This window comes from Elgaria multicarinata, chromosome 1 (genome assembly GCF_023053635.1).
Source record: "Elgaria multicarinata webbii isolate HBS135686 ecotype San Diego chromosome 1, rElgMul1.1.pri, whole genome shotgun sequence".
Lineage (NCBI taxonomy): Eukaryota > Metazoa > Chordata > Lepidosauria > Squamata > Anguidae > Elgaria > Elgaria multicarinata.
In genome coordinates, this window is record NC_086171.1 from 183,526,379 (window position 1) to 183,552,102 (window position 25,724).

Below are 25,724 nucleotides of genomic sequence, written 5' to 3' on the forward strand. Positions count from 1 at the left end.
TCTTGCATAGTGAAACCTCAAATAAAAAAAAATCTAGGGACAGACAAATTGGTCCATGTCACTGTCACATATAGTCACTCATAAATCCATTCTAACCTATTTCTACATTAGTCTGTGATATAGATATTTTTAATCTGCATAAAAATTCACATTTGAGTACACATTTAAAGACACATTTCTAAATAAAATTTCCTTCTAAATACACATTTTAAAAGATATTTTGATACTTCTTTGAACTGAGAACTGTGTCAGAAGATTTGGGAAGTGTGAAAGCATTTAGTCATGACCCTGAAAGACAAATTTAGGTTGCTAGATAGGAAGCTGAAATCCGAGACCACTGGAGTGGCTTTCTCTGAAATGCTACCTGTTCCATGCACAGGGAGAGATGGGCAAAGCTGAGGAATTTCAATGTGTGGATAAGATTGGTGTGCAGAGGGGTTCAGATTTGTCAGCCACCTGGGAACATTTTTGGGACAAGATGGGCCTGAACAAGAGGGACAAGCCTACTTGAACCAAAAGGGAACTAGACTGCTGGCGCTAAATATAAAAATGGTGGCAGAGCAGCTTTTAAACTAAACCTATAAAGTCTATAAATTCAATTTTAACTTTGCTGTTTAAAATTTGTATTTTAAATTTGTATTTCTGCACTGCTGCTGATTTTATACTGGTTGTGCTTTTATACTGTATTTTATTTCATGTTTTTATACTGTTAGTTTTATACTTTGAATGTTTTAATTTTTGTGAACCGCCCAGAGAGCTTCGGCTATTGGGCAGTATAAAAATGAAATAAATAAATAATAAATAAATAAACCCTGTCAGAAAATTGACAGGAGCTGAGAAGACTGGTTAAATCGTCCCTAGGGGATGAAAATGAAAATATTTCTGATTGCCCCAGTGTAGAAGGGGAGAAAATAGGCCATGTGGATATGGTGGAACATGATAGCCAATCAAAGAGGCCTAAGTGCAAATTGGGCAAATTCGTGGGGGATGTGAAACCTCCAGATTCAGAGGCAGAATAGCGATTGCTAGGGAGCAAGAGCAGAGAGTTACGGAACTCTGGGGGAAAGTGACCATGTCATACTTGAACTCTTGATTATAAAGGAGACAAAAGCTGAGTGTAGCCATACACGTACTCTGGATTTTAGGAAAGCTGATTTTAATAAACTCAGAACTATGATAAGTAAGGTCCCATGGCAAATGAGCCTAATGAGAAAAGGAGTGCAGGATGGGTGGGAGTATTTAAAAAAGGAAATTTTAAGGGCACAGTTACAAACAATTCCAACAAGAAGAAAAGACAGAAGACGAGAGGAAACCAATGTGGCTCCACAAAAAGCTTAGAGACAACCTGAAAACAAAAAAGGATACATATAGGAAGTGGAAGGAAAGCCAGGCTACAAAAGAAGAGTACAGACAGGTGGCACAGAAGTGCCGAAATGGTGTTAGGAAGGTTAAAGATGTGAATGAGCTGAGATTAGCGAGGGATGCTAAAAGCAATAAAAAGGCTTTCTTCAGATATGTGAGTAGTAAAAGATAGAGGAAAGAAATGGTGGTTCAACTGCTTAATGAGGATGGCAAATTGATAACAGATGACAAAGGCTGATATACCAGCTGCGCCCTTATCTGGACAGAGATAGCCTAGCTACAGTTATCCATGCTCTGTTAACCTCTCGTTTGGATTACTGCAATGAGTTATACGTGGGGCTGCCTTTGAAAACGGTCCGGAAACTTCAACTGGTACAAAACAGGGCAGCATGTTTACTAACAGGGACTGGCCGACGAGACCACATTACGCCAGTCCTTTTCCAGCTTCATTGGCTGCCAGTCCAGGTTCAGGCCCGATTCAAAGTGCTGGTATTAACATTTAAAGCCCTAAACGGCTTGGGGCCAGGTTATCTGAAGGAACGCCTCCTCCCATATGTACCTACCCGGACCTTAAGATCATCTACAGGGGTCCTTCTCCGCGAGCCCCTGCCAAAGGAAGTGAGGCAGGTGGCTACCAGGAGGAGGGCCTTCTCTGCTGTGGCACCCCGGCTGTGGAATGAGCTCCCTAAGGAGGTTCGCTTGGCACCTACATTATATGCTTTTAGACGCCAGGTGAAGACCTTTTTATTCTCCCAGTATTTTAACAGTCTATGAATAAATTTTAACTTGGTGTTTTAAATTTGTAATTTTGCATTGCTGCTGTTTTTATCTGGTTGAGCTTTTATGTTGTATTTTGTACTATGGTTTTATACTGTTGTTTTATACTTTGAATGTTTTTAATTTTTGTGAACTGCCCAGAGAGCTCCGGCTATTGGGCGGTATAGAAATGTAATAAATAAATAAATAAATAAAATAAAGAAAAGGCTGAAGTGCTCAATTCCTACTTTGCCTTAGTCTTCTCCCAAAAGCGGGTCTATGACCCCCCTGGAAAAAGTGAAGCAGAAGTTGAGGGGGCAGGATTGCAGTTTGAGATTGATAAACAAATGGTCAAAGAACACCTAATTTCCTTGAATGAGTTCAAATCTCCAGGGCCCGATGAACTGCATCCTAGAGTAATGAAGGAGCTAGCGGAAGAACTCTCAGAACCGTTGTCTATTATCTTTGCAAAATCATGGAAGACGGGTGAGGTGCCGGACAACTGGAGGAGGGTAACGTCCCTATCTTCAAAAAGGGCAAAAAGGAGGAACCTGAGAACTACAGACCATCCATCCCAGGGACATCCATCCCTGGGAAAATTCTGGAGCAGATTATAAAGAAGTCAATCTGTAAACACCTTGAAATCAATGCAGTGATTACTAGAAGCCAACATGGATTTGTCAGGAACAAATCCTGTCAGACTAATTTGATACCATTTTTTGATCGGGTAACCTCCCTTGTGGACTGTGGGAATGCTGTGGATGTCATATATCTTGACTTCAGCAAAGCTTTTGACAAAGTACCACATGACATTCTGATTAACAAACTAGCTAAAAGTGGGCTAGATGGAACAACTATTAGGTAGATTCACAACTGGCTACAGAATCGGACTCAAAGAGTACTTATCAATGGAACCTTCTCAAACTGGGGAGAGGCAACGAGTGGGGTACCACAGGGCTCAGTCCTGGGCCCAGTGCTCTTCAACATTTTTATTAATGATTTGGACGAGGAGGTGTAGGGAACGCTTATCAAATTTGCAGATGACACAAAATTGGGTGGGATAGCTAATACCCTGGAAGACAGAAACAAACTTCAAAGTGATCTTGATAGGCTGGAGTGCTGGGCTGAAAACCACAGGATGATATTTAATAGGGATAAATGCCAAGTTCTACATTTAGGAAATAGAAACCAAATGCACAGTTACAAGATGGGGGATACTTGGCTCAGCAATACTACAAACGAGAAGGATCTTGGAATTGTTGTAGATCACTAGCTGAATATGAGCCAACAGTGCGATATGGCTGCAAGAAAGGCAAATGCTATTTTGGGCTCCGTTAATAGAGGTATAGCTTCCAAATCACGTGAGGTACTGGTTCCTCTCTATTCAGCCCTGGTTAGGCCTCATCTAGAGTATTGCGTCCAGTTCTGGGCTCCACAGTTCAAGAAGGACACAGACAAGCTGGAGCGTGTTCAGAGGAGGGCAACCAGGATGATCAGGGGTCTGGAAACAAAGCCCTATGAAGAGAGACTGAAAGAACTGGGCATGTTTAGCCTGGAGAAGAGAAGATTGAGGGGAGACATGATAGCACACTTCAAATATTTAAAAGGTTGTCACACAGAGGAGGGCCAGGATTTCTTCTCGATCCTCCCAGTGTGCAGGACACAGAATAACGGGCTCAAGTTAAAGGAAGTCAGATTCCAGCTTGACATCAGGAAAAACTTCCTGACTGTTAGAGCAGTACGACAATGGAATCAGTTACCTAGGGAGGTTGTGGGCTCTCCCACACTAGAGGCCTTCAAGAGGCAGCTGGACAACCATCTGTCAGGGATGCTTTAGGGTGGATTCCTGCATTGAGCAGGGGGTTGAACTCGATGGCCTTGTAGGCCCCTTCCAACTCTGCTATTCTATGATTCTATGAGAGTTCTATTGGGCCTGTTCATGATTAGGCTGTTAACCCTTTTGTAGCAAGTGGTTAGTGAGCATGCTTAAACTGTGGTTAGGTAGCCACCATGATTAGGAATGGTACACATTAGACACTAAGTCATCATTCACGTGACATGCTAAGCTATAATGTTTAGCTCAAAATGCTTAACCATCACAATTTAGTGTGTTGTCTGAACAGGGACCCTGAACTGTGACCCTGATCAGACAACATGCGAAGCCATGGTGGTTAAGCATTTTGTGCTAAACATTATGGCTTAGCATGTCATGTGAAACATCCCTAAGCATGGTGGCTTAATAACCACAGTTTAAACACTCTTGCTGCAAAAGGGTTAACAGCCTAACCATAGTTTAACGTGTTGTCTGAACAGGGCCATTGTGACCCTGACCAAGTGGTTTTCAGCAAGAGCTCATCATTAGGGTGAACCTGAATTAGGGATTTGCATAATAAATTGAATTTCCACTTGGTTTAATAACTGGTGTGTTTTTAAAAAAGAAAGACCCAGACAAGGCCTCAGCAGGATCAATCAGCTGCTCTTAGCTATGCTCTGTATTAACATGTGGCATTTTGCCAGAAAACTTTCCAAGATGCATAAAAACGGGCCAAAAAGAGTGAAATGTTAGTAAACAGGCTGAAGCACAGATTCACTGCATGCTTCCTGGGACGGAGTCTAGCAGTCAAGCTTTGCTTTGCAGGTTTTTTAATTTTGTTTTATTAAAAAGTTTTAAGATTATTAATACAATTTAAGATTAATGTTTAGCACCAGTGAGCAGACTAATTGCTGTTTGTAAATCTATTAGAATGAAGGAACGGCTCCAGAGAAGGTAACTATTAAACCATTTGTATTTAGAGATTAAGGTCATCCAGAAACATTGAATAATATGAATAATGAGTAGTAGTCTGGTTTTCCTGAGATACTGTACATAGTTCAGGATATGTTTGCAAAATAAAAGGGCTTGGTTGAGATTAGAATTTGTTCTATTTAATTAATTTTGCATTATATTGCTATAACAAATTAATGGCCACAATTCAGCACAGAATTAATTGCCCTTAAGCACTTTGATTTCAGTCGGCTTTTACACACTTGACTGTGATGGATTGTTACCAATGAATGCATATGGATTACAATATGTAGGATTTGTTCCGGTTTTGTGTGCTGCATGAAGGGCTAGATGGAGAAATAATGGAACAATTTCATATATAAATATATGTGTGTGTGCGTGTGCGTGTGCGTGTGTGTGTGTGTAATTTTAAAAGCTCAGTTTCTGGAGTAACATATACATTATGTTCAGTGTGATGTTATTTTAACATTTTATTTATGTATTTATTTATTTATTGCATTTATGTCCTGTCTTTTTTCCTCCAAGGAACCCAAGGCAGTTCCTTGGAGGAATCCTCCTCCTCTCCATTTTATCCTCAAAACAACAAACATGTGAAGCAGGTTGGGCTGAGCGTCTGTGACTGGCCCAAAGTCACCCAGTGAGGTTACATGGCTGAGTGGGGACTAGAACCCAAATCTCCGAACTTCTAGTCCAACACTCTAGCCACTACACACACATTCATAAATAATAAATAAATGAATAAAAGGAGGCCTATTTCCTGAAAAATATTAATCTAGTGTAACATGTGAATGTTACATTAAATTATACTCTTTCCTAAGCAGAGTTGCAGTCAATTAAGTACACTTATTCTTGGAATCCTCCTTCAAGTCCACTTCTTTTTCTGGGGGAAAATGTCCCTTTTCACCATGAATCGTTCCACAAAGCATAAGCAAGAGGTTTCAGCTGCATTGTATGTGCCAGACCTCAAATGTACTGCAGAGTTATTTGACTGCAAAATTACTGCAGATCGTTCTGTAGCTATAACTTAACATCTCCAAACACTTGATTGTAAGCCTATGCGGCAGGGTCTTGCTTGCTATTTACTGTTTTACTCTGTACAGCACCATGTACATTGATGGTGCTATATAAATAAATAATAATAATAATAATAATAATTGATATAGAAGTTGCAACTTAATTTCAACACAAGCAACTTGCGTTGATTTGATGGGGTGGGGTGGGGGTTTTTTGAGCTCCAGTGTAGTAGAAATTACAGGATGTATTTTTTAAAAAATGCTGTTTCCTTTATGTGTGTGTTTGTGAAAGTCTGTGCACACACACACAGCACATTAAGAAAACAAAGTAATATGACTTGGCACCATAGGCATGCACAACACATTTCATTAGGGTGTGCACTCAGGGAATTTTTTTTTTTTTAAGGTGAACGTTTGTTGAATATGCAATCATAAAGGACATTTTTAATTCATTTATTTGTTAAATACTGTGGACACTAATCCCCTACTACACGTTCAGCATGCCTGACTGGGAGGGCCATTGCAGGTGAGGGGAGGATCGAGGAGATGCTTATTGCTAAAAATAGGGGTGTGCACGGACCCCCCACTCCGCCCCGCGGGCCGATCCGAAAATTTCGGATCGGCCCGCTCCGCCCATACTCCGCTCCTCTTCGCCGTGGAGCTCCGGCTCCGAATCGGAGCTCCGCAGTGAAGGGGAGTGGTGCCAGGTAAGGCCAGGAGAGGAGGGCGGGAGGTTTACCGGGCCCTGCCGCCATCGCCACCCGTGCGGCGACGGCGGCAGAGCCCGGTAAGGGACCAAGGGGGAGGGGGGCCTTACCTGCTTCCGTCCGTGGTCCGTCGGCGTCTTCAATTGAGCCCGCGGTTCAACCAGGAAGTCTGGGCCGCTTGCCCAGACTTCCTGGTTGAACCGCGGGCTCATTGAAGACGCCGATGGACCGCCGACGGAGGCAGGTAAGGGAGAGGAGGGCAGTGGGGGTTACGGGGCCCTGCCGCTGTCGCCGCATGGGCGACAGCGGCAGGGCCCGGTAAACCCCACTTACCTTTCTGGCGGAGCTCCGGATTGAGGTGAAGGATCCGCCTTCACCTCGATCGCCACGCTCCTCCGGCCCCTCAATCCTCTTCGCCTCCGCCTTAAGGGCAGGCAAAGCCCCCTGCTCCGCTTCTAATTCGCCAGTCTGATTAGAAGTGGAGCACATCCCTAGCTAAAAACATTAGAGTGTGCCTGGGCACACCCAGCACACCCCTTGCATACACTTATGCTTGGCACCTTGTCTTTACCACATGACGCACAGGGGATCCCGGGGGCAGGGAGGGATGATCCCTCCCTTGTGCCGGGATATTGCCCTATCCTTTAATCATGGTTTTCCCCGCAGTCTCAGGATGATCCCAAGACTGCTGGAGATGTGGCCGGCTATCCCGTTTTTGTCCCAGCTCTTCACGAGTAACCGTGAGGAGCCGGGCACAGGCCATGGAGCTCTTCAGGAACTCTGTGCCCATCAGGAGTGGGGTGGGGTAATCAGGAGGTGTTTTTTTTAAAAAAAAAATACTCACTTTTGCGCAGGAGCGCTCCTGTGCTTTCTTCGATTAAAAAAACAAAAAATGGTGGGCGCAATGTCCTCGTCCTCCCAGGACATCACGTGCTTCATGTAGACTGAGGGGGAGGATCTCGCGATAATCATATTGCAAGATCATCCCCCTCCACCCCCTTCATCTAGCCATGCCCAAGGAGTTACCCTGACTTTTTCAAAGGGAGCGACGTCAACAGCGTGTCCACCATGCAGTGTTGCTCTGTGGTGAACCCAAAGCCAACTTGGGGGTGGAGCTTGATGGAAGGTGACCAGCGATTTGCTGCCTTCCACCAGGAAGAGGACAGGGTGGCCCCAGGATCCAGATGGCCACTGAGAAACCCCACGCTCCATCCTCAGTATCAGGATTACCCAACAACGCCCTGGGAGAGGGAAAGCAGAGGGAGGCAGCCAACTGTGAAGACAGCCCCTTGTCAATCAGATCTTGATAATGAAACTGCATTTTACAGGTGTTCCCAATGTTGTGGCATTTAGTGATAAAATCCTGGTTACTTTTCCAGGAATATTATACTTGCTCCACCAGTAAATGAAAACAATATGAATGCATTGCTATTTTTGCATTGTTGTAATAATTCCCTTCCTTCACCATCAGCCTTTGGTCTGTTTGTCCCCACACTAATGTGAGTGGCTGGTTTTTAATACCCACAGGACAGAGCAAGAAAAGATTGGGCTCTTTTTTTTCAGTGCCTTTCTCTTTTGATCTAACAAACACATGTGGAGGTGAATCCAGAAGCTTCTGGGTTTTTTTTTTAACCGTACACCTGCAGTTATCCATCCTAGCTAAATGGAAGGGAGGTCAGGAAGGCTTGCTGCCACCTTTATATGCATGTCAGATATCTGTGTCAGATACAAATCTTTATTAAGATGTATTTTCTTTCTCCCCCACCCCAGAATGGAATATAGGAACCTTCTCCTTGGCTTCCTCCTGTGCTGCACCTTGCTTACGGTCAGCTATTCTTACATGATATTAGACGAAAAGCAGGACATGGACAACGGTATGGCGAATAATAACAAAATCAAGCTCCCGGATCTTCAACCCATCTCTATAGTAGGTCAGTAAAAAACAAACAATTTGAAATCTAAAGGAGAGAACTGGGAGCCACGTAACTACTGTGGAAAGCAGAAACCTTGTGTCTCCTTCTCTCCCTCCATTGCAGTACTGAGTAGTAAAAGAAAAGTGTGGCATAATATTTTGCTAGACGTGATTGGACAAAGAGGAGGAGGAAAAGGATGAGGTGAGGGTGGCAGATTTTGGCAGCTGCCACAACTTCCAATCTAGTTCCGCCCTAAGGAGCAAAACATGAAGGACTTTCAAGAAAACTAGATACAAATCTAATGATTTTTGCAATTGCAACATATTTATTTATTTATTTATTTATTACATTTTTATACTGCCCAATAGCCGAAGCTCTCTGGGCGGTTCACAAAAATTAAAATCATCATAAAACAACCAACAAGTTAAAAATACAAATACAAAATACAATATAAAAAGCACAACCAGGATAAAACCACGCAGCAAAATTGATATAAGGTTAAAATACAGAGTTAAAACAGTATAATTTAAATTTAAGTTAAAATTAAGTGTTAAAATACTGAGTGAATAAAAAGGTCTTCAGCTGGCGACGAAAGGAGTACAGTGTAGGCGCCAGGCGGACCTCTCTGGGGAGCTCATTCCACAACCGGGGTGCCACAGCGGAGAAAGCCCTCCTCCTAGTAGCCACCTGCCTCACTTCCTTTGGCAGGGGCTCACGGAGAAGGGCCCCTGTAGATGATCTTAAGGTCCGGGTAGGTACATATGGGAGGAGGCGTTCCTTCAAATAACCTGGCCCCAAACCGTTTAGGGCTTTAAATGTCAATACCAGCACTTTGAATCGGGCCCGGACCTGGACTGGCAGCCAATGAAGTTGTAAAAGGACTGGCGTAATGTGATCTCGCCAGCCAGTCCCTGTTAGTAAACGGGCTGCCCTGTTTTGTACCAGCTGAAGCTTCCGGACCGTTTTCAAAGGCAGCCCCACGTATAACGCATTGCAGTAATCCAAACGAGAGGTTATCAGAGCATGGATAACTGTAGCTAGGCTATCACTGTCCAGATAAGGGCGCAGTTGGTATATCAGCCTAAGCTGATAAAAGGTGCTCTTTGCCACTGAGTTCACCTGTGCCTCAAGTGACAGTTCTGGATCGAAGAGCACCCCCAAACTACGGACCCGATCCTTTAGGGAGAGTGCAACCCCGTCCAGGACAGGGCAAACATCACCTCGCTTTACATAGGCTTTAAATCAACGCAGAACTTTTTCACAACAAAATCCTTAAGATTTGAATGGTAAACTAATTGTTCTTCTTCGTGGTCTCTGTAAATCACACATTATGGGCTCTGCGCCTGCGCAGGGCCAGCTCCGGAAACTTCACTAGCCAAAAACCTTTTTTGGGCGGGAACCCCTCCCCCACCGTTCACTGAGCATGCTCGGCGATTCCCCCACTAACTCCTTAGTTCTCTTCAACTGCCTGCGGGTCAACAGCTTTCTTGGAGACTTCACGATTAGGTACTCTTACCTCAGCTGAAAAAACTGTTGTTTTTTTCCTCCTTTTTCTTCCTCTCCAGTTTTCTGCCTTTTCCTAATATATATATATATATATATATATATATATATATATATATATATACACACACACACACACACACACACACACACACACACACATATATATATATATATATATATATAGAATTTTTATTGTTAGTTAGCTAGTTAGTTGTTACGTGCCTATGGCAAAAATAGGACAATTCAAGAAGTGTTCTAACTGTGGACAGAAGATCTCACAGACAGATGGACATTCTCTGTGTTTACTGTGCTTGGGGGAAGCACATGTAGTGGAATCCTGTGCTTTCTGTTTAAGATTCTCGAGGCAAGCGAGAAAAAACCACTCAGACCGCCTTCGGGCGATTCTCTGGGAAAGGGCTTTGGTGGCAGTAGATAAACTGAGACCTGCTCGAGTTTCTACCTCTCTTAACAAAATGGAGTCTGTGCCCCAACCTCCTCCTACTCGGAGTGAAGCCCTATCGGTTCCCCCCGCCTCTTCTCATTCCGCTTCTACTAAAGCAGCAAGGAAGATCTCTAAGAGGGCTAGAGAGCACAATGGAGCAGAAGAACCCCAAAAGAAAAAGAGTAAGCTGAAGGCTAAACATGGAAAGAAAAAATTGGCTAATCCAGCTTCATCGATACCGAAGAGCCCGATACCGAGAACTTCGCTACCGAAGTCCCCTACAGTACCTAAGAGCCCGATATCAAGGCTTTCATTACAAAAGTCCCCTCCGGTACCGATGAGCCCAATACCGAGGACTTTGTCGATACCGAGACGGACGACACCGACCTCACCACTGGTACTGACCCTTCCATCACAGTCTGAGGAGGTTGTGGATTCCCCGGTACCATCACCCTTCCAGATCATCACGATACCGGTGGAGGATTCAAATTTGAGAGCATCCATTTCGGAGGGAGAGATTAGAGGTTCCTCTGTGGACATTGCCGTACCAAACCGGGGCCCTTCTTCCCCTCGATACCGGCAGGAACCTCACCCGTCAGTCGGTACCGACAGGTATCGGTATCGACCAATGTCTCCGTACCGGAACATTCACGATCGCTCCCCTACTTCTGTTTATTCGGGTCGACAGCACTCTGTTTATGGTGAACGCTCCCGTTCTCCACCTGGAAGGTGTGACCATTACGTTGATTGGTCACCTCCACCATATCCTCCGTATTACTATGAGGACTGGAGACACAGAGGTGAACAAGACTATTATTACTATCCTCAAGGACGTCCACACGCTTACCCGCGTTTCCGCCAACCACTTTCAGAGACGATCTCCCGTCCCCCACCTCCAGAACAGGTCGCAGCTATGCCACTACCGCCGCCTCTGCAACTGTCGCAACCGAGGCGCCTGTCGCAACCAACACAAACGGTGGAAAACACTGCATCGGTACCGACTGTCCCGGTACTGACCCATGCGATGCATTCATTGCCCAGAAGGGGTGAATCGGGAAACAGGTTGGATACGCTGTCTGAGGAGGACTACCAATCCGACTCCTCACATGAGGCATCACCAGTACCATCCATCCCCTCACCAGACAATCTAGTGGCAACCTCAGATGTGGTCTCCCCTTCGGAAGATTTAGCACATTTTGCTGAACAAGTACAAAGGATGGCAAGGTCCTTGGGAATCGATATGTCTCAGCCGTTAGAAAAACTAAACAATCCAGTCTATGATGACGTCTATTGCGAATCCTCAACACCGGCCGCCATTCCCTACTTACCTGTGTTGTTATAAAATACAGGAAAAGACATCACCATTGCTGTTTACTCATCCAAAACCAAATTCTATTATTGTGGAAGCCTCCCAGGGACGTTCACAAAGAAGGCACAACGCTCCCATAGATAAGGAAGGCCGCAGGTTAGACGGCCTAGGTAGAAGAATCTACTCTTCTGCAGCACTGTCTTTAAGAGTCCATAATTACCAAGCCACCATGGCAAAATACCAACTCTTCATTTGGGAGAAAATGGCATCATTGTCTGGCTATCTCCCTGATGATCAAAGGGAACTAGCCAATGTCTTCTATACTGAGGCAATGAGACTGTCTCGACAAGAGCTTAATACAGCATGCCATGCTACGGACTGCGCTTCAAAAGCGATGGTTGCCTCCATCGCACTACGGAGACATGCATGGTTAAGATCGGCAGGATTATCCCAAGAGGCACGCACCCGTATTGAAGACTTACCTTTCGATGGCGAAGGCCTATCGATGGGTGAACCGCCCAGACAGCTCCGGCTATTGGGCGGTATAGAAATGTAATAAATAAATAAATAAATAAATTCCACTGCTCCACCGATGAATCGATGGAAAGCATTCAAAAGGCTAAAAATACAGCCAAGAAAATGGGGATCGGGCAACAACAGCCACAAAGAGCTTTCCGCCCAAGACGCTGGTTCAGAACCCAGCAACAACTTTTCCCCAGACAACAACAACCTCAAGATCGTACGTCTCAATACCAACCCCAAGCACAGTACAAGAGACAACAATTCACTGGACGGTTTAAGCAAAACAAGGGCAAGCCGGATAGAGCCCAAAGACATCGTCTTTGATTGTCTCACAATCACTACCGCCCCACCTCTCTTTGGAGATATCCTTGCCCCTCTTTACCCTGCATGGATGGGCATTACCACTGACGCCTGGGTCTTAAACACCATTTCTCGGGGCTACAAAATAGAGTTTGCTACCCTCCCTCCGCTCGGAACCGCAAGGTTCTCACCACCTACAGACGCTCTCTTACAAGAGACCATATCATTACTAAAAAAGGGTGCCATAGAGCGATTACCAACAAACGCCTTAAGACTCGGATTCTACTCCCATTACTTTACGGTTCCGAAATGGGATTGGGGTCTCCGACCCATTTTGGACCTCAGAGAACTAAACAAGTTCATCAAACCCAAGAAATTCCAAATGAACTCTTCAGCAACCATCTTGCCTTTCCTCTCTCAAGGGGATTGGTTCACGGCAATCGACCTCAGAGATGCTTACTTCCATGTCTCGATTCACAACGACCATCGCCACTTCCTCAGGTTCATCATAGGGGAGGATACCTTCCAATTCAAGGTGCTTCCCTTCGGTCTTTCTACTGCCCCACGAGTTTTTACAAAGTGCATGGCACCCATATGCGCTCATCTCAGGACTTGTGGGGTAGAGATATACCCATATTTGGATGATTGGCTGATAGTGGCAAATACAGAACAGGAAGCCACTCACAGCACAAACCTCACTATCGACCTCCTCAACACACTAGGACTATACATCAATGAGGAGAAGTCGACTTTCCAACCTACCCAGAAAATAAAATTCCTTGGAGCAATTCTGGACTCAACTCGCTCCAGGGCTTTCCTTCCAGAGGAAAGAGCCTCCACATTGACGAGACTCACACTCAAACTTTACCACTCACACAATGTATCAGCCTTCCAAGTCCAAAGTGGCAGCAACGGTGAGCGTCGTACCATGGGCATGCCTCCACATGAGGCCCTTGCAGTTATGGCTCCTACGGGAGTACGACAACAAAATGGATGCTCACCAAGTCAGACTATCGCTCCCGACAGCTGTGAAAGAGACCCTTCTCTGGTGGATGGATATGTCCAACATCATGCAGGGTCTAGATTTCCAACCACCGGTTCCATCCAAGCACATAGCAACGGATGCATCGCTAATGGGCTGGGGTGCCCACTGCGGAGAATTGATGATCCAAGAACGCTGGAGTCCTGCCAACAGGCAAAGACACATAAACGTTCTAGAGTTAATGGCTGTACAGAAGGCACTGCACGCCTTTCAACAGACCTTATCAGGCCACGTGGTCCATATTCGAACAGACAATATGGCAGTAGTCTGGCATATCAACAAACAAGGAGGAACCAGGTCAATGGACCTGATTACTCTGACCCTAGAGATCTGGCACTGGGCGATCACGCACAGCATGACCTTATCGGCCCTTCATATCGCAGACCAAGACAATATTTTGGCGGACGATGTCAGCCGCAGTTTTGTAGACACACACGAGTGGCAGATGGCAGAGTCTGCACTTGCTATGATTTTTCAGGCATGGGGAAAACCTGCCATAGACCTTTTCGCGTCCTCAGAGAACGCCATCTGCAGTCGCTTCTGCACTGGGCGGGACACGGAAGAGCATGTCTAGGGGACGCCTTCCAAATGACCTGGTGGGGGCAACTGCTATACATGTTCCCCCCAATACCTCTCATCCCCAGGGTGATAGTGAAATTACGCAGGGACAATTCCGACGCAATACTAATTGCGCCCTGGTGGCCAAGACAGCCGTGGTTCACACTGCTTCTCAAACTGTCCTTAGCGGAGTTCATCAGGTTACCCCAATGCCACAACCTAATCTCCAAGGGGAAAGGGGCTCATTCTTCATCCGGATGTCCAAACAATACGATAAAAAACAATACCACATAATACACAGTAATATAAAGTAAACATTTGATAAACATATGTTCTAACTTAAATCTCTTTAACATAATCATACTTAACATAAAAGTGCTCCCCCCAACCCGGGATCTTATTCATATTTCCAAAATCTCATTACTTCTTCTGGAGGTGTTTCCCCTCTCCCCTTTAATAATACAAATTCTAAAAACTGTTTCCATATTCCTTCAAAATCATTCATTTTTATCATTCCTCTTCTGACTTTTATATAACATGTTAATTTATCATTAATAGCGATATCCCATATTTCTTTATACCAGTCTCCTATATGATAATCCCCTTGAACCTTCCAGTTCCTAGATATCATTAATCTTGCTGCTGTTAACAAATGTGTTATCAATTCTTTTGTCTCTTTATTACAATTCAATTCTCCATATACTGATAACAATGCCACTATAGGTGTCTCTCCAATCTCCATTCCTTAAATTTCTTTTATCTCTTTAAACACCATTTCCCATAATTTTTGTACAAATTCACATTCCCACCACATATGTAAATACGTTCCTTTCTCTTGACAACCTCTCCAGCATGTTGCTGAATTCATCTTATTTGTTTTATTTTATTTTATCGGGGTTAGGTACCACCTCCAGACAATCTTGTAATAGTTTTCTTTTATCCTCACAGACATATTTCTCAACACTCGTTGTTTCCATATCCCTTTCCAACTCTGTTGCCCTATTTGTTCCTTCAAGACAGTTTCCCTGGATAGGTTCAGTCTCCTCACAAACTCATTTGTAGATTATTAAAACATATCAGAGGTATCAATTTACCTGGACAACAATTCTAAAGCATATTTAACCCAGTGAATCCAGCCCTGTCATTTTGTTTTGATTTTGGGGGGGGCACGATTTGTTTTAAATGCTAGCCATTTGGGTCAAGCAGAGCTAGAAAGTAACACCTACTAAACTCAGTGGATTTCCAAAATCAACAGTCTTCGTTCTATGATTGGATACTGAGTGAGTCAAATCCGTTAAAAACCTTTACCTGTCTTTATGCTTGCAGCCCAAATCCCCACAATCTCACTCATGCTTCTGTCGTTTTTTAAAAGAAGCGTAAAGCTTTAGGGTAAATTTCCAGAGCTACTCAAACTGAACCCATATGAACTTCACCACATCACAGAGTTATGAGATAAGGCAATCGGAACATCAAGGCTAATTTTTATGAAGGCATTTCATAAGAGTGCTGATATTAATAGGAACACATTTGCTGTTCACAAATAACTAATGAATCAAATTGAGAGTAAAGTAAATTTGAACTTGGGAAAGCCTAGCATCTAAGCAAAATACGTTTTTCATAATTGATCTGAAGTTGTTGTTGTTGTTATTTATTACATTTATATACCGCCCCACAGCCGAAGCTCTCTGGGTGGTTTACAAAAGCTAATTAAAAAGTTAATTTGGAGGATATTACCTCCAAAAGCAATCTAGCGGGGGTCAGTCCATTGCAGGCTTCATGCCAGCAATGGGAAAGGCCAGAGCAAAAATTTCCTTTCTGCCACTCCCTTCTCCTCCCATCACCCCTGCTTCATTTCTTCTGCCAAGAGAGGAACAGATTGGCACTTACACTGAGTCAAACCATTGGTCCATTTATTTATTTATTTATTTTATTTATATAACGCCCCATAGCCGAAGCTTTCTGAGCGGTTTACAAAAGTTAAAAACAGTAGACATTAAAAAAAAAAAGTATACAAAATTTAAAACCATCAAAATATATAAAAACAACAGTATAAAGCAGTACCCGTTTTAAACAGTATCCATTTTAAACAACAACAGTCCATCTAGCCCAGTATTGTTGGCACGGACTGGCAGCAGCTCTCGAGGGTTTCAGGTGGGATTCCTTTCTTCCCCCTACCTGGAGAATCCAGGGATCAAACCTGGGACCTTCTGCATGCAAAGCATGTCTCTATCACACTGAGCTATGCTCTTGCCAGAGGTCTGAACTGATTGTGAGCAGATGACTAAAGGCCCATTAAATTAGGGACGCAATCCTATGGGACTGGCCGTAAACCTCCAAACCTGGAGGCTAATGGCCATCCAAAGCACAGCGGGAGGTGCAGTGGAGCCGAGCTTCGTATTTTCACTAGATGAGCTTTTTCACTGAGGCACCGGGGACAACGGGGGGGGGGGGGGAGAACAAGGCCAGGGAGGCCTGGGGATATGGCATAAGCTGTCCTCTGCCCACTCACTGGAACGCCTCCTTTCCCTTCCCTCTGAAGTCACCTTTGCGACCTCAGAGAGGTAGCTGGCACGGGTCTCTCTGCACCAGCTGCAAGGAGCTCAGGCTCCTGGGTCCGAGGCCTTTCGAATTACACCCTTCAAGCAGAATAGAGGAACAAGCAGCCCAAGGCTCTACAGTGCCTGTTTTCAAAACACAGAGAGGTATTATCTGTTATTCTGCATGAGGTCACAGGTAATTACATGGGATTACTGAGAGACAAACTTGAGTGCTAGGTATAAGTACAAGTCTTCCACAAGGCCGGAGGCCTTGTTGAATGTAGGTAGATTTATGAGGAATGTCTGTGCAAGCGGGTCTCTGTCAGAAGTTCCTATGGGAGTACCTCTTTCACTCTCTGTTGCGGTCTTGAAGCTCTAAAAGTTCTCTGGGAACTTGGAAGTATTTTCGAAAGGTGGGGGCCTACTTATTGGAGGAGTAACTCAGATGGTAGCGTGACCTTAGTAGGTTGTGGAGTCCTGTTTTGTTGGCATGTGGGCATGGTTTACAGGTCAGGACCTGTCTGTCAAGTGGCTTTTAATAGGCCTGAAATTTCTCTTGTTTGGATTCTATCTTTGATTGGGACTTTGAAAGCACTCTGCACATGGACGCGCTGCTATTTGGACTCTGGATTTCTAAGGACTGTGCCATGAAAAGTACTACAAGGCTTTTCATAGTCTTGAACTTGCTTTTGCTGTGGATTGTGTGTGTGTAGCCTGACTCAGGTGACAGAGAGCTCCTCTGGAGCTAACGTTACATGTAAGGAAGTTCTTGTGCCTGAGATTGTGTTTCTTTGGTCAGCTCAGTGTACAGCAGACTGGGTGGGACTGTTAGATTTTTTTCTCCTGCCAGACTCAGGTGGCAGAGAGCTCCCCTGGAGCTAAGGGGAGGGGAGTTCCTGTGCCTGAGATATTTCCCTTCCCTGTGATCATGGCTACCGGGTCAGCTCAGCATACAGCAGGCTGGGATTGATTGGTGTGTGATCTCTTTCTCTCTGCCATACTCAGATGGCACGGAGTTGCCAGTACTAAGCAGAAAGCATGGGGCTCCAGTCCCTGGGATTTTACCCTGCCTGTGATCTTGTTTAAGCTTTCACCATGTTCCCTAAGTTACTTATGTGTGGTTACATTCAGACTAGCAACCTCAGGACGGTTTGTTAAGCCTTTCAAGAATTCCCTTTGTGATTGCCTGAAGCATGGAGCCTAAAGCGTTCTGACCATCATTCAGCTTTAAGCCTGTTACCATCAGATTTCCTCAATAAAAATTAGTCTCACTGATGTGAGTGTCTCGTGTCAGTTTGACAGCACATGTGAATGTCAGAGGGAACAGGCATGCCCACAACAATGAGTCAGTAGTATCACCTGCCGTAGGCTGTACCCGGTTCTTTAAAAATGAAAACGGTGTGGCATTTTAAAGAGCGGCTGAGTGGGGAACTTCTCCCCTACCGCAAAGAGAATCCCCCCCCCCTTCTCAACCATTTTTCTTTTAGTGGGGCTGGAGTTATCTCCATATGCGCTTAAAAACCACAGCCCACTTTATAGGGTTTGACAGCAGATCCAGGTCTTTTTTCCCCCTTTTTCTTTTTCTGAACTAATGGGTCTGCCACCATCGCAAGTAGCAAGGATGTGGAACTTCTTTCGGTCCAAGGGCCAAATTCAATTTCAGAGAAGCTCTCAGGGGCCGCATTCCATTGGTGGATGGGCAAACGGGGGTGGGGCCAAAATGCCAGCATATTTTAGCTTAAAGCTATTACTGCCAATAACTAAGCCTTAGAAGAGGCATCTCAGCCTTTTAGAATGGGGAAAAACAAAAAAATCAGAGAAAACACCAAACAACTGGTGACAACCAGCTCTTGAAAAAAAGGGCCAGAGGAAGTGTTGCCAGAGGGAGAGGCAGACCCATCTGGGGAACCCCAGAGGTCTGGATTAGACCTCAGGAGTGCTGCATTTATTTTATTTGTTTATTTATTTTATTATTGCATTTATATCCCGCTTGTTTTCCTCCAAGGAACCCAAGGCGGTGTACATAATCCTCCTCTCCATTTTATCTTCACAACAACCCTGTGAGGAAGGTTGGGCTTAGAGTCTGTGACTGGCCCAAAGTTTACCCAGTGGGTTTCCATGGCCAAGTGGGGACTAGAACCTGGGTTTCCCGACTCCCAGTCCAACACTCTAGCCACTGCACCACATTGGCTCTCCCCATGGGCCTGAGGTTCCCCATCCCTGCTGTACAGCTTGGCCCTGATTATATTGGCCTGGAACAGTTGAAATTTGCAAGGAGCAATTTCATATCACTTTATACCCAGGTGGAGTGTAAATGTTAGGATTGATTCACAATAAAAAGTGGCTGCAGTTGATGGGAGTTGTAGTCTAAAACATGTGAAGGGCATCCAGTTGGGGTGAGGCTTTAAAAGAAAGAGGGCAAATGAGGTCAGCAGTGTCAGCAGCTCCATGTCCCTTGTCCAGGCTACCTGCAGGATCGCCTTCTCCCGTACAATCCACCCTGCACACTCAGGTCCTCTGGGAAGAACCTACTTCAGTCTGCCAAAATTAGGCTGACAAATATTACCCAGAGGACCTTCTCTTCTGCTGCTCCCAGACTGTGGAATGGCCTGCCAGAGGAGACTCATCAACTTAACAGTCTTTTAGCATTTAAGAAAGCTATAAAGACTGATCTATTCTGGCAGGCTATCCAGTGGAATTTTAGGATGTTTTTAGAATGTTTTTAGGGTGTTTTAATGATGTATACTATGTTTTTAATCCAGTTCTATGTATTTTATACTTGTTGTTCCCCGCCTCAATCCAAATGGAGAGGCGGGTAAAAAAATTATTATTATTATTATTATTATTATTATTATTATTATTATTATTATTATTATTATTATCTAGTTATGCCCAAATAATGGGACCCACAAATATATGTGACACAGTCCTGATGCATTCTTTAAAAAAAAATGAAAGGCATGTCTGTAACTTTCCTTGTTTTCATTCTCTAAAGATTTAACTAAAACATCCCTGAAGCTCAGCAGGAAAGAAGCTGAAATTAAGAAATCTATGAAGGTAAGTGATTGTTCTCAAAATGCCAGCAGAATTAAAGTAATTCAAGTCTTCAGCACCAAAGATTTGTAGGACCTCTAACTTCTATACTTCTGTTTTTTATAGGGCATATTTTCAGTACCAGCTTATACTTGATTTAGATGAACTTAATTGTCATGACTTCCCCAAAGAATCCTGGGAATTGTAGTTTGGGAATTCTTCTTTGGAAATCCCTACACATCTCCTCACTATAAATCCCAGGGTTTCTTGGAGATAGGGATTTGCTATTTTAAGAGTGCAATCCTTTGAACATTTAAGCAAGAAAAATGTCCTACAACTCTCAACTTTCCTCAGCCAGTATGGCTGGCTGAGGAATACTTGGAGCTGTGGGACTTACTTCTGTCTAAACATGCATAGGATTGTGCCTTATGTATGTTCAATAGTATTTCGAGTTTAAATCAGTGGGATAGATAATGTTAGCAAAAAAATGGTTTTTTGTGAACCGCCCAGAGAGCTCCGGCTATTGGGCGGTATAGAAATGTAATAAATAAATAAATAAATAAATAAAAACACTATGAAACAGTCAGGTCAGGTTCAAAGTAGTATTACACAGGGCAGAACTCCACATTAGGTGTATTTCTGTGAATCTTTAGGGGTGGATTTTAAAAACAACAATTCAGCTACTTGGACTACAATTTGAAGTTGTAGTCTGAGGAGATTACATGGCACCTATTTTGTGCCAGGTGATCACTTTTTAAAATTATTTGCGCAGGCATTTCAAAGGTAAGTTTGGTCCCTGATGTTCTTTTTAGTGCTGCTTTACTACTGATGTTTAAGTTTTTGTAAGTTGATTTTATGGGTTTTTCAATGTTATGTGATTCTTTTTGCTGCATTGTGTAACAACTTGTTTTTAAAGGGCAGGATATCAATCTTTTAAATAAATAAATAAATAAATAAATAAATAAATAAATAAATAAATAAAGCAGCTGAGTCGTAGAGGAGCTTTTCAACATTTTTTCTTCATTTCCAGTGAAATCCACCTCAGCACCTTCTGAGGGAAAATAAGGGTACTGGTATCTTTTCCTCCGTGGAGTAAAAGAACTTTAGGGGAGCATTTTCAACCACAAAAACAGTGTAAGGGAAAATGATTAAGACACAGTGACTGTCTATATGTTGTCTTTATGTGGCTCCAAATCCACGCTGCGTTGGTTATATGACAGCCGCCGATTCGGAGCCACCTCAGGGCAGAGAGCTGAAGAGCTGCAACTGCCTGAGTGAGGTCGGCGTGGCTCTCCCGCCATCTGATCTTGCTCTGGCACTGCCCCAGGGGTGTTCCAAGGCAGAAGGCTACCTCCCATTGGTCACCAAAAGCCGCTGGAGGGGTCAGGCCCGGCAAGCCTAAATTTAGGGCACAGTCCTATCAGGATGCCCATCAGTCTCTGAACTCGGGCTCCTCCCACTCTGCATTTTTGCTAGACTGGCTCTTTCGCCCATCTAGCTGGAGCAGGAGAGAAGGAGGCAGGAGGATTCTTCATAAGCTGTCCTCCCCAGTCCCTTCCCCTCCCCGCTCACAGAACCTCCCTCTTTCCCTCTTCTGACTCAGGCATGCTGGGAGTTATAAGACCTTTTTCTGTTTAAACAGGCATAGGATTGAACCCTAAATTATCATATTCAAATTTTATGTGGTTCTGTATCATCTTTTCTACTCTTTTGGGGGGGAACGCATTTCCCCTTTTTTTGGTGAAGCATAAGTTGCCACACTATGCTTTTGCTTTTCTAGGACGTGCTAAGCACTTGGTCTTTTTGGTGTGTGTTTTTTCTCCTCAGAAAAAGGCCCAACAGAAAAAGCCTCCCCGACCAAGACCGTCGCCCCCTCCAAATTGTGTGGCCACCTGGGCAAGCTGCAAGTCTCACCCCTGCTGCGATTTCTGTGCCTTTTGTTACTGCCGACTCTTTCAAACAGTCTGCTACTGCCGAATGGGGAACCCAAACTGCTAAACCAAAACCAGCAACACCACTGGGACTCTGTCTCTCATTAGACTCCTCGGTGTATCTTCTAGGCCTCTATGTCTCGTGTATATTGCAAAGGAAGCCGAGAGCTTTTGATGCTGGCTGGCTGGCTGGCAGGCTTTAACTCCGAAACCACATGAATTATGGGATATATGTCTCATGAGGCTAATGCTGTCATAAACCAGAGAGCCACTGCCATAGCGAGCATGACAGGAAATGGGAGGAAGTGAGATGGAGGCTGACAGTCTGAAAGGGTGTTTACAAGTGAGGTAAAGGGAAGCATCTTGCCCGTCAAGGAGGATTTATGTCTCCCTTCAGAAACAGCATTTTACCACCCTTTACAGGTTTGAATGAAAAATATGGGCCACTGACATAACTATAAAAAGCACATTCCAGAAGAGTAGCCATGTTGGCCTTTAACAATAAAAAGGCCAAACAAAAATGATATGGGACAGGTGCAGGCAAGTTACTGTTCAGTTCTATACAGTTAGCTCTTATCCAGGGTAGAGGAGAAAGCAAAGCAGGGACCTTTTTCTAGTCCAAAGGCTGCATACGTTTCTGCATAACCTTCTGGTGGCTGCATGGCAGTGGTAGGTATGGCCAAAGCAGCATTCTCTATTGCTGCCCCCCTTCTCTTTCTCTGTCCCTTTCTCTTGCGTTCTCTCTCTCTCTCTTTCTCTCAGCTCCATCCCACGAGTGTTTTACTGCATGCTCATTACTGGGCACCCGTGAATTACTCACATGACGTTGTCTGCCTCTTGCTCATCTTCCACCCCATCTGGCCAGTATTGCGTCACAAAAACCCCTCATTAAGTCTGGTTGCTGCTCTCTCCTACCGGACTGAATGAGCCTAATTACTTCCTTTTTTCAGAAAGCAATGTGGGAACAGTAACGGGAGCCACGCATTTGACTAGATGTGATGGGGCTTTCTCTCTCTCTCTCTCTCTCTCTCTCTCTCTCTTCCCTTCCCTTCCCTTCCCTTCATTCCCCCACTTCTCTCTCTCTCTCTCTCTCTCTCTCTCTCTTCACTTCTCTACCCAACTTCTCACCTCCCTCCCTTTCTCTCCCCATATGTAGCGGGCAGGGTGAGCTGGTGATGCAAGAAGAGAGTGACCCATGCTGTGTGATGAAAGTGACCCCTCTGGTCTTCCTGCATCCCAGTGCTGCTCAGCTGAGAAGCCAGGAAAAGAGGACTGTGGCGGCAGGACCGAGGAGTGTGGGCAGGGCCTGGGGAGAGGCCAATGGGCCAGCTGATGGGCCATATCTAGCCAATAGGCCAGGGGTTCTCCACCCCTGCAATAAAGCCTAAAGCACACTCCTCCATTTTTTTTAATTGTCATTAGCCGCTGCAACAAGGTTAGTCTCTATCACTAGCTTTAGCCAGGGCCTGTGCCCTAAAAATCAATTCTGTACCAAAATAATTCAAATTCTATCCCAGCAAAAGTTGAGTTCTGCAACTAGAGTTGCTTAAGCAAGTTCTCTTGTATTTTGCTTTTTCCAGTTAGGAGCCGTACAGTGTTATGAAGATGCATTACCCTCCCCCCACCTGCTGCCGCCAAAACTACCAACCATTGCAAATCTTACTGAGTGCCCCTCTGACTTTGCAGATTTCACCAGACACTGCATCCTCATTTTCAGGGTTATCTTTGCAATGACAAAACTTAGACATGAGCTTTCAGAAATGAAAGTTCAGAATATCAGGATGCTGAACTCTAAGAACGTAAGAAGAGCCATGCTGGATCAGACCCAGGGTCCATCTAGTCCAGCACTCTGTTCACACAGTGACCAACCAGCCGTCAGCCAGGGACCAACAAAGCATGACACGGTGCAACAGCACCCTCCCAGCCATGATACCCAGCAACGGGCGCATATAGGCTTACTGCCTCAGATACTAGAGGCAGCACACAACCATCAGGACTAGTAGCCATTGGTAGCCTTCTCCTCCATGAATTATTCCAACCCCCTTTTAAAGCCATCCAAATTGGTGGCCATCACTACATCTTGCGGTAGTGAATTCCATAGCTTAACTATGCGCTGTGTGAAGAAATCCTACTTTTATCTGTCCTGAATCTCCCACCATTCAGCTTCAAGGGATGACCTTTGGGTTCTAGTATTTTGAGAGAGGAAGAAAAATGTCTTAAAAATGCCCAATAAAATTTATAGTCCTCTCATGCTTTCACAGGATCCCTATATACACAGAACCCTTACCTTAGGCAAGCCACTATCCAGCTGTCAGCCCCCCCCCACCCCAAATCTGTAATACGAATGTAATAATACAAGGCTATTATAAGGACTACTGGATTAATATATGTGAAGCACTCTGATCAGAAGAAGCGCTACATAATTAATAAGGATAATAAATGTTATGTTCAAGAGTATTCTACAATATATTGCAAAATGTGGTATAAAAATCAGCGTATGGAATCTACTGCCACAAGATATGGAAGATGACTTTATCAATCATTATCAGTTGTGAAACCTCTATGTTTAGAGGCAGTATGGTCATCAAACTCAAAGGTTGTTTGGAAACAAAACAGGGCAAGCCAAAAATAAGATACCATTTACTACCTACTCAGGGGATTCCATAGATATTGTTTGTAAAATTGACCAAAAATTTTTATGAAAAACCCCAAATGATCAAAAAAAGGGCATAATCTCCAAGATCTAAGGAATGTTGATGGTATCCACTCGAAAAAAGAGGGAAGGGAGATGATTTGCTTGCTTGAGAGTTTAACAGCTTGAAGTAGCATGGAGTGGGATATTAGATTTGATGTATTTCTTGGGCTCAGCCCCCTGCCCCCATCTTCGAATTATAGAGAAGGCTTCAGAAGGAAAGGGAAAAGGACACCTTTCTCATTTCCCGTTCTCCAGAAAGCTAGACATGCACGCAGAGTATCTATGGAAGTCCTATGCAAGTGTTATGCATGCCGTTGGGCAATGTGGGTACAAAGGAGCCGTGGGGCCATACATTTAGCCATGCTCCTGAGGCCGTGTGGCTCATCCTCAGTGTGGAGGAATAACTTGTACAGTGGGGAGCCTTTTTTTCTGTGTATCAACACATTTATTCAACATTGCACAAGGGCTGGAAGGACCTGAGGCCTCAAGGGTGGAGCTAAATGTGCGGCCCCACAGCCCCTTTGCATTCACTTTGACTTATCATACCAGTAATGCCTGCCACCATTGGCAAGAGTGGGATTGGAGTGCTCTTCATGTGTTTTCCCTATTCAGGTTCAGAACATCTGAATAGGGCTGAAGGAACCTTCTGTATCTATCATCTGTATGACTTTGCAACAAAAAATACAGATCACAAGTAATAGAGAAGGTTGCTTTGGTTTATCACTACCCTGACAAAGAGCGTTCAACAAAATGCATTGGGCCCCTTGCTAGTACACCTTGGAAGTTTCTCTTTTCTTTCTCATTGGTGTCTTCCCTTCCTCAAACTTTCATTGAAAGTGACATGAATGCTGAGTAGATTTGGGTACCTTCTTGTGGGGGCAGGGCAGGGCAGGGCGGGGCTGGCATTTGCTGCTCTATTTCAGGTAGCAAAATGATTCAGACCAGCCATGCTAAAACAGATGGATTTTGTTATCAAATCCAACAGGACTCTTAGATACTTACGGGATAGTACACAAAGATGGTAGAATTCTGAACTGGATCACTTCAGTTTGCTGTGGGAGAACATATTTTGAATGCTTCCTCATTTTTATTAATTTTTTAAAAAAGAACATATTGTACGGACAAAAAGCAGAGATTGGTCAACAGAAAAATATCCCCAGATATAGCAATACCATTATTATTATTATTATTATTATTATTATTATTATTATTATTATTATTATTATCTACCAGAGCATCACAAAATAGTAAGAACACTTTTGAGTTATAGTAGTTAACCAGCACATTATGAAAGATGTTTTTCATAGTGTAGT

The 25,724-nt window shown here is 44.1% G+C and overlaps 1 protein-coding gene across 1 annotated transcript; it reads left to right on the plus strand.

Annotated features, from left to right (window-relative positions):
* Window positions 1–8,367: 8,367 nt before the first annotated feature.
* Window positions 8,368–22,419, plus strand: ASIP (agouti signaling protein). Its single transcript, XM_063119947.1, has 3 exons — window positions 8,368–8,554; window positions 19,748–19,809; window positions 21,613–22,419. Exons 1-3 carry the CDS (start codon window positions 8,395–8,397, stop codon window positions 21,781–21,783), a joined length of 393 nt encoding a protein of 130 aa, XP_062976017.1. The 5' UTR covers window positions 8,368–8,394; the 3' UTR covers window positions 21,784–22,419.
* The last annotated feature ends 3,305 nt before the right edge of the window (window positions 22,420–25,724 follow it).